Genomic DNA, 9,756 nt, shown 5'->3' on the forward strand with positions numbered 1-9,756 from the left:
AATCAATCACTTCCGTATCCCTAACCTCGCTCAACTACAGTGCTAAAGAGCTGAAGGGAACAAAAGTAGATGAACTGTTCTTGATAAAATCATCTAAAAGTGAAAATATCTCCCACACAGGATCAGGATCATCCTCATCCCTGTGGTTCCCAAGCCATCCCCGATCTTTCATGACGTCCAGGTTAGTAGCACCCAGAGCTCTGTGTTGTCTCCCTACTGCAGTCATTGACAGAATTCAATGACAAGACTACAGTTGTTGAGATATTTCAGTCTGGACTGGATCTGCAATGCTCATATTCAGATGTGTCATTTAGAGGAAATGAGAGCAAAACAAGTAATGCATTTTGTTTCTGTTTAAAAGGATTGGTTTCAACTCTCTGAAGGCCTGAAAGAGAGTTCAAAGGCTAACTATAATGAGCGTGCCTGCCCTGTCCGTGAATACTGCCAGGTCTCCCAGTCCGACAGCGAGAGCTCTGACAGCTCCACGTCCTCCGTCACCACCGACCAAACCGACTGCTCCGTGTCGGTCCCTGTGGACAAGTCAGACATGTCTACCCCCTGCTCCTCTTCCACCTTCACAGTCTCATCTGAAGAGGCAGTGCAAGTTCCCGTTTAAGAGGAATCTCAGTCAGGGTTGAGTTTCCCAAAACTTCACAATCCAGACCAACTCTCCTGGATGGTTGCAAATTGATAAATTATGTATGTCTTCATATCTGCTCAAGGCACTTAAAGCAATGAATCAATCAATCATTGAATTTGAAAATGGGAATGAACCCAAGCCTTATTAATGTTAAAAAATATTTAAGGACTTTAGCACGATGGAGGGGCTTTTTTAATATTACCGTTTATGCAATATCAGAATATTTGATAGTTTCAGCATCAGTGTATTTGTTTTTTCTAAAAGAAAAAAAAGTATTATTCTAGCATATGAATAGTTTTAATTTCAAGTATTTCATTTGATCATAACTTGTGGCTACATAGAGACAGTACCAGTCAGAGAAAGGCTAAAATAGCTTTGGATAGTCTATGTCAAAAAAGCCACGGTTGGATTTTCCTAAACTTGACAACACTTATACTGACACATCTTCTGCATGACTACAAGGATCAGAAAATGAATTAATGATGTATGTATATTCACCTACACAGAGTTTTGCCTTTATCGGAAGTCTATATATTTGACTGCACTAGGAGAACATAGTGGAACTTCCCCTCACATATCAAACAATGGACATTTAAAACATCCACTTCCTCTAATCCCTTTTGCTTCAGTCAGGCGCGTTTTCTTTGCAACTTTGATTTTTTATTCTTCTGCCTAAATTGAGCTTAGCAATATTGTACATGTATATTGATAAACAAAACATGCATGAATCATAAAATGTGTATCCAAACAGAGTAGTTTATATACTGCACTAGGAATATGATATCCACTGTATCCACTCATTGGTAATGTGATGATATTTGAGAAAGGACTGCTGACAAAAAACTTGGACAATGTTTAATGTCCATTCATTGTTCACTCACTCAGCCAGTAAAATGACCAGTTAGGTACCTTAAGTCGTAACTCTTGGCTTTATTAATATTATAAAATAAATAATTAACAATTCAAAATAATCACTTACTAATGCTATATCTTCAACTTTGGTCTAAAAAAAACACAACACAAAAACAAAACACTTCGGTGGATGCTTTGTCTTTTTTTTAGCGAGCTAGAAAATGTTCAGACCAAAGTCTATTTTTAAACAACTTATTAATTGATGATTACATTTATAACTGCATTATTCCAAAATAGATAAACAAAAAAAAAAGGGTATTTTCACAACCAGGCAACCTAAAATCTGTCGTATTATTAAGGTCTCCCGATTGATCTAAAATGTGGATCAAAACAGATTAGTTTATATACTGCACTTGGCACTGGCCAGTTCAAGGCCAATTTTTTAAATATGTTTGATGTGTCCCTCACTTTGAATATGTCAGAAAAACAACTTAATAGTTGATTTAAAGTTACATATATTCGGAGAAAATCCCTATATTTTGATCAAAAAGACCTCATTGGTAATGTGAGCATTAGTAAACAATGTATTAGGCATTAATAGAGCCATTAGTTACTAAAACTTATGTAGTCATATCAATATCACAATAGCTTCATCCCAGCCTCATAACTTTTATATTATATTTTAATCATTGTTAGAATTTGATTATCTTTTTATAAGTATACGTTTTTTTCCTCCATTTGTGTAACCTACTTGTGCTTCACATGTCATTGTTTTCTGTCATTATACCAAGGCTGACAAAGCAGTGTACTCTTTTGCTGTACTTAATCAATAAATATATATTTGAACCAAACTCAGAACACATGTCACATTAATTGCACAACTGTACTCCCGACTGTCACCGGCGATACAGCCGACTGTCCGGTAGAGGGAGCGCGAAGTGTCCCACAGAGTACGGAACTGAGTCAACGCATTTTTCAGATTCTCGACGGGAAGGGCGCAGGGCGGCTGGCCCCCGCAACAACAGAGCACATACAAGTCGGCTACTTCCTTAGCTGAACCGATCAGCGCGATCCATTGATGTCTTCAGATGACATTTTAAGACTTTTAACGCGCGTTTAGTCGGTTTGACGCTCACTCGTCGTTCGGTAGTCCGTTTACAATTTGCAGCCCGACAACATGTCAGAGCCGTCGGTGGCCGACACTCGCCGGTTGAATTCAAAGCCCCAGGACCTGACGGATGCTTACGGTCCCCCCAGCAATTTTCTGGAAATAGACGTTTACGATCCACAAACCAATGGAGTCGGACGAAACCGATTCACAACTTACGAAGTTCGCATGCGGGTAGGTTTTTATTTTTTATTTTTTATTTTTTATTTTTTTAGCTGCATGCAGAAGAGAAGATTTAAAAAAAAAAAAAAAAAAAAAACACACACACACACATCTTGTTGCGGCGTTAGCTTTTTATTCGCTAAGCTAAGTGGTAATTACAGTGTTGTTTGCTAGCCAGTTAGCATGTGTAGCCGCGGTGCCGAGAGTCAACACGGGGGGGAGGGGGGAGGAGGCTCTGACGTTCGCCGCCTGGAGTGGCTCAAGATGCGGCGCCAGTAAAAATCAAGTGCCGTGGATTGTCAGCGGCCTTTTTTTCCCCCCCAGAGCTTGCAGCGTTAGTAAGAAGTTTTGTGAACATACTAACGTATTCCAGCGTACACAGAGGACGTGTATTTACAGTTTAAAGCCATGTGTGGGGTTAACGTTGTGGTTAAATGTCTTTTAGAGTAAGTTATGTAAATTAAACATTACGGCAGTAACGTTAGGGAAATGAAGGGACTCCTACAGACACAGGGAAGCTAACCGTTACTTGCACTTAATAAGACTTAATAGACTTAATAAAGTCAGGACTATCTAATTCAACATTATCTGTCTGTATGTGTAAGGCAAAATACGTTTGTTAAGCAACATAAAACACGCTAATAACCTATTTTACAGTTTCTGTAAACGTGTAAGAAGAGTAAGGTTAAGCTACAATGCTATGCAGCTAAATGAGGAATGCCAACAATGTCGGTGTTTTTTCTTTTTATATATGTGAACAGGAGAAATTACATGCAGTTTACTATAAGTTTGATTCATCAGGAGTCTTTGTTTTCTTCATTAAATGAAAGTAGTAAGAGGAGAAACTTCCTGTAATTTTGTGGCAGTTGAGCTTGTGTAAGAGTGAGGTACAAAAAAAAAAACAAAAATCCCTGACACAGCTAGCTGAGTTTAAAGACAACATTTTCAGGAAGCTTATCCTAACACTGTAATTGCGTAATTGCAGCTTGCCCTTGACTGGAACTCCTTATATCTGTGGTGACTCCTGGGAGAGTTTGCACATCATTATCAGTAAAAAAAAGAGTTAGTTTCTTCATCCTAACATACACTGTGTGGTAGTTTATGGATTAGAGGTGGGGTTGATTAGTTTTAAGGTAGTTTTTGATCATGTGTGTATCCTAATTGTGCTGTCTCACAACTACAGACAACCCTGAACAAACCAGATCAGTCTAGTTACCAATCTTCACTGAAAAAGCATTGTTTCATTACTTCCCACTCGCCGTCTGCAGACCGTCCACAGCAGTGAATCATGGGAAGGTCCTACAACAGGATCACCCTCTCACTAACCCCTGAAACACCCAGCGGATACGCTAGTGAATGAATCACTTCAATCAGTTGCACACAAAATCTGCCGTTTTCACTAGACTGCGAACTTTTCAGCATGGGCGTTTTCCTCACATTAGAAGTCTTCTATAGTGATTTCTGGCCAGACAGAACTAGCGTTAAAGGTCCGGTGTGTTTTCATTAGTGTTGAATGATGAAAATAAGACTCATTATGTTTTTGTTACTTTAGAACGAGACGTTTTTAATCTGCAGGAGCCGCCGGCTGCCTTCCATGGAGGCCGCCACGTTTACTGTGACCCAGAACGGACCGACCAAACACTGGCTCTAGATGGAGCATATTTTTCAGGCATTTCGTAGCTACTGTAGTTTCTACTTTTTGCTTGGAAGGGGAGGGTGAAGTGAGGGAGTTGTAATCTGCAACTACACCACTAGATGCCACTAAATCTGACACACTGTGTCCTTTAGTTAATCTAGAAGTTGATTTACAGAAAATGAACTGAAAGAAGGAATTCCAATTTGAGAATTAGTTGCTTTTTCTTCAAATTGTTGTGAATTGAATATATATTTGGGCTTTGGACTGTTGATAGGACATAACAAGCAATTTGAACACATTGGGCTCTGGGAATTTGTCATTTCTGATTTGAAACGATTCATCAATCGGCCATAAAATAATTGACCACCACCAGATACAATGTAGAGGCTTACACAGAAAAATCACTTAATTCTCCCCTCAAAGTCTGATTGTGAACTTTCATGCCAACAGTTTAGTCACATTATGGCCTTAAGATAACACACCTTTGTCTCTCAGTACCTTAAGCACTCGTCATAGTTGCCAGTTGTTCAGCAGTTGTCTTCTGTGGGTGCAAATGATTGAATGTAGAATAAATCCATTGCTGTTTTGTTTCCCCCCCCCCCTCTTTCTTCTTGTGTAGACAAACCTTCCCATTTTTAAACTGAAGGATTCCTGTGTGAGAAGAAGATACAGTGACTTTGAGTGGTTAAAGAATGAGCTGGAAAGAGACAGTAAGGTGAGTGAGCACTAATGGTAAGTTTCACAGCTAATAAACGAAGCAAGCTTGTCTCCTGTGTTGGTAAAACAAATGCAAGTTTTAATTAATAACCGCATTGGATAAGTTCCTTTGCGCTGCCATCCTGATTGAAATGTCCGCAGTTTTGACGTTACAGCACAGCACGCGTGGACTTTTTCAATTCATGTTTTGGTGGCATGTTTTTCATCTTTCCTATTACTTGTGTTGACCCCTGACACCTTCAGATTGTAGTACCATCTCTGCCGGGCAAAGCCCTGAAGAGACAGTTGCCATTCCGCGGAGATGAGGGCCTTTTTGAGGAGTCCTTCATTGAGGAGCGGCGAATGGGCTTGGAGCAGTTCATCAACAGGTCAGTCAATTCAACAGCCCAGGTTAAAATACATAGTTTGTGTTTTTTTTGTGTGTGTGTTTTCACATTTGTCACGTAAAAATGTGTTAATTTAGAAATAATGAGTTTATATTTGTACATAATCAGTGTCATAATCCACATAATCCTCAATTGCATCTCACCAGCCTCCATGAAAAGCATTTAAAATGAGCAACTTTTTTCTGTTGTCTGTTTGTAGAATTGCAGGTCACCCCTTGGCCCAGAACGAGCGCTGTCTTCACATGTTTCTGCAGGAGGAAACCATTGACCGTAACTACATTCCTGGCAAAGTACGACACTAGAGTTATTTAGGGAGGTCGGCAGGTGGGGGTTAAACTCTGGGGTGTAGGTTTGGACTTTCTCTTGCCTTTCTCCTCCCTCCCATCTTCTCTTAATCTCTCTCTCTTTCTCTCTCTTTCTCTCAGTCTGTGTATATCATTGTAAAGTCGTATTTACTTTATCTTGGAGTTAAAGTATGTTCTTATACTATACATCAGGACATGTTGATAATGTTTGAAACAGCTCTGTGATGCCTGTCTTCCCTGTGCATTTGTTTTATAATTGTACAATAAGGAAAGCACCCCTTAGTAGTTGTGATTGTAATATCATGAAGATTTGGCTCTTAAGGCCTTTACACACCGGGGATGAGACGAAATCCTCTCCTGCAAATGTCGCATTAATACTATTTGCGACTTTAAATTAAATTCCCGTGATCCAAACAGAACAGGGACTGGTGGAAAAATGGGAGCAGCTTGTGGTCTGGTCTGTTAAGATGTATTAATACGTTAAAACGCCAAAGTCACACAGGACAAACTAATCGATGCAGCGGTAGACCAGCAACTCCCAGGTTAATCGAGGTGAAATGGCGGCTTCAGCCCCCCCATCTTTTATCATTTTTGTGATATAATACAGGGTGATGGTGGTGCGAAAGCTCCGGAAAATCAACCCAGATCTGAAAAACTGACGTCGCTTTTTCGCTGTGCAATATTTGCATTCTGTGAGAAAGCACTCACGACAAACAGTTCAAAAAAATATATTGATGTCCGAATATATCGCACACAAACACCCCCAGTGTGTGTAGGCCTTAAATCACAATTTTCAGGAATTAAAATAATGTATGATGCATTCAGTCTTTCCCTGACGAGTGTCATATATTCATGATTGTAATATAATGTGAATAAAGTAGAATAATGTCACAACGTGTGTGTTGGCACTAATGTGTACCATAGGAATACATGCAGACTGTAAATGAGAGTACTGATCCTGTTTTGTTCTCTTTGTTTTTGTTGTTCTTTTAGGTATGAATGAAGTAAGTTCGCTTTATTTTATCCTGTTTCAAGAACTTTCTGGAAGTTAAAGGAGGTTGCATGGGCACTGTAAAGACCAAAGGCGATAGTTCACAAACTTGAGGAAAACCATGCTATATACAAATGTTTATATATATATAATCACAAAATAGATCTGACTGTAATCTGTGCCACACATAGTCCCTGGTTTTCACATAAGATCATGGAGTGTTACAAAGGAAAGAACATCCTGCAAGCCAGTTTTGCATGTAGAGAAAATTGATTATAAAATCAGATTCGCAGTTGGAATATTTGAATTGGTAATGATTGCACTGAAGGTAATCAGCTGTGCTTCAAAAACTGGCTTGCAAAAGTTTCTCAGTCTACCAGTGAAAACACAAATCTCCACCAGTGTTTTGAGTTATGTGAACTATTGTTTAATGGGAATAAGTACTGTACATCACCAATGACTAGAGCTCTTTTTGAAACATTTCTTTCCAAACTAATCGATACATGATCGACCGCACTAATCATTGGCTGCATGGCAAACTTGCACGCTTTCTTTGCAATACATACTGTGTGTCAGTCTTGCTGACAATTTATTTTCTTGCCTCTGATCACCACCATGTTGTTCAGTCTGTTGATTCAGATCTTTATTTCCCTAAAAATTCTGTTTTTCAGACTTGGATGTCTGAAAAACAAAGCAGTTAGTCAGTAAGTAAATATTGATGTGTCCTGCATTTTCGTGTTCAGATTACGCCTGCCTCTTGCATCTGAGTCTACCAACAATGTCGACAGTTCATTAGACATAGTTTGTGTCTAATGAACCAAACTGCTTGAATTTAGTGTCCATGCAAAAAAAACAAACACTCCACTTGCTACATATTATGGCATATCTTTGCAAAGAAATTGACACGACACATTAGTGATACCAACATCTTCACTGCATGCTGCTTATTGGTAAAGTCTGGCCCCTCAGCTGACACCTTGTCATGAACACTGCATGTGGCCCCCGTGTAATGCACCATGCTTAGTTCGTATTAGAGCTGCCATCATTTCTTTTACCTGCCTGCCTGATTGAATGAGAGTCAAGTTACATTTCCGTCCAGAAAGTGTAGTCAATCTAAGTACATTAATAGAGGCAAAGATCTGTTTGAGAAATGGGTTTCCTGTGGTTTGAGTACTGCACTCCACCTCCTGGCTAAATTTAAAAATGGAATTGAAACAAACAAAGAGCAGAAGTCAGTGTGTCCAGTTTTATTCCAGGAATTAATAACAGTTGTTTGGTGCTTTATGAATGAGTTTGCCATTACAGAAAAAAACACATACTTGAAATAATTTTAGTGCCCACAGGGTTGCAACTCTGTATAATGTCCTTGACTATTTGTAGACTCTCATGCCCAAATGCCTCCTCTAACAAGAAAATGCATGGATTCCTACATACACAGAAAGTCTGCAAGTGTATGAAACATGCATTTGAACAGTATGGACCCACAGTCATTTCTAAATATTGTGATATATTCTGGGAATAATATTATAATATTGTGTCATTACATTAGCCAGTGCATCAGTAGATTCTGTTCAGAGAGACTCACAGCATTGATCAAATCCATTTTAAAGCTTGAACATGTCTGTATATTATTTCTCATTGTTTACTGTCTCTCTTTCTCTCTTTTATTGCGAAGACAATGCAGACCGCTGCACCTGCCCCATGTACATTTATTTCTACATCACGTCATTTAAAAAGCTGGTGGAAATGTGAGAACTGATAAGTATCAACGGTGTAGGAAAAAAAACACAACTATTGCTCCTGGACAGAACTAAGAGATCCAATCTATAAATTGTTTGATGTTGTCTTTATTCAGTCATTCCACTTACTGTACGTACATTATTTTGATTCAGTAATCAGCGAAAAACATGTTCCATATATCCTTTTGTCATTTTGTCATAGCTAGATTTTTTTTTTTTACAATGATTATGTTTTCTATGTTTGTTTTTTTTTTAAATTGATTTGATCCACTTTAAAATGAGGGTAATTTCCTGCTTTGATTGGAGTTTTCTTTCGCTAGCAGAGATGGGATTTTGATGATAACCTCCCAAAGTCGAGCAACATGTAGCATCATGAAAAAGACAGTGACGTGTCATTCCAGTCAATATATTTCCCCCTGTTATACATTCTGGATTCATGCTCTTAGACAGGATTGTTTCATGATTAATTGTTTTAACTCTGCTGTCTTAGTTACATCATCATGTCTACACTTTGGCTGTGTGTTGTCAAATCAGCTATTGGGAATGTTAAGTTAGGTAAATAACCATATCTAAGCACTGTGACAAGAGGTTCATTATATGAACAATATTTCATTGTTTAAAGGCGTAATCAGCATCTGGTTTATTGATCTGAAATAAGGCTTATTCTGCGCTTATTTTCAGCCAGTTAATTCTTTCTATCAATATTATTGTGATGTGTATTAATACATGTTATCATTGCAGTTCCACTATGGGTGACGAGGAACTTCCTTGTTAATTCTGTCCACCAATTAAATTTCCTGCTGCCTGCTGTGTCATGTCTACATGTCTCTTTTCAGTTTGAAAGAGGAGAGGTAGAAGCAAAATCACTAAAAACTCACCTTTCAGTTAGTGATCATAGAGGCAGTTAGACAGATCAGAGAGTCACGGGAGCTGGATGAATGGCCGCAGATTGGCAGATGACCTAATTTGACAGTGAAATGGAAAAAAAGAACGTGAAAATGTTGAAACAGTAAAGACTGTATGAAACGATTGGTGTGGTGAGATTAGCAGAGAATTATATCTCACTTTGTGAAAAAAACCAAGGCCAGTCCCAGTATTATTTATGTTTTAATGCTCTTCTCTCTCCATATGTCAAAATAATATAACAGTGTTAAACTAGT

General features: G+C 38.6%; 2 protein-coding genes across 4 annotated transcripts in view; both read left to right on the forward strand.

Annotated features, from left to right (window-relative positions):
- il2rga (interleukin 2 receptor, gamma a) overlaps nucleotides 1–650 on the forward strand; it is a 4,535-nt gene extending 3,885 nt beyond the window's left edge. Inside the window, 2 exon segments of the mRNA XM_035666824.1 lie at nucleotides 114–181; nucleotides 362–650. Of these exon segments, the coding sequence (XP_035522717.1) occupies nucleotides 114–181; nucleotides 362–616 (323 nt within the window). The 3' untranslated portion in view covers nucleotides 617–650.
- Nucleotides 651–2,454: 1,804 nt separating this feature from the next.
- On the forward strand, nucleotides 2,455–9,408 carry snx12 (sorting nexin 12). Of its 3 annotated transcripts, XM_035666473.1 has the most exons (7): nucleotides 2,457–2,834; nucleotides 5,078–5,173; nucleotides 5,419–5,543; nucleotides 5,761–5,851; nucleotides 6,860–6,870; nucleotides 7,529–7,561; nucleotides 8,533–9,408. In XM_035666473.1, the coding sequence occupies exons 1-5, from the start codon at nucleotides 2,670–2,672 to the stop codon at nucleotides 6,863–6,865; spliced, it is 483 nt and encodes a 160-aa protein (XP_035522366.1). In that variant the 5' UTR covers nucleotides 2,457–2,669; the 3' UTR covers nucleotides 6,866–6,870; nucleotides 7,529–7,561; nucleotides 8,533–9,408. The 3 variants fall into 3 exon arrangements, with proteins under 3 accessions (XP_035522364.1, XP_035522366.1, XP_035522365.1); XM_035666472.1 differs by lacking the exon at nucleotides 7,529–7,561; XM_035666471.1 differs by lacking the exons at nucleotides 6,860–6,870; nucleotides 7,529–7,561; nucleotides 8,533–9,408 and having other exon boundaries at nucleotides 2,455–2,834; nucleotides 5,761–6,832.
- The last annotated feature ends 348 nt before the right edge of the window (nucleotides 9,409–9,756 follow it).

The sequence above is a fragment of the Morone saxatilis genome, unplaced genomic scaffold (assembly GCF_004916995.1).
Source record: "Morone saxatilis isolate NCDOM2014 unplaced genomic scaffold, NCSU_SB_2.0 Contig20, whole genome shotgun sequence".
In the NCBI taxonomy this organism is placed as follows: Eukaryota; Metazoa; Chordata; class Actinopteri; family Moronidae; genus Morone; species Morone saxatilis.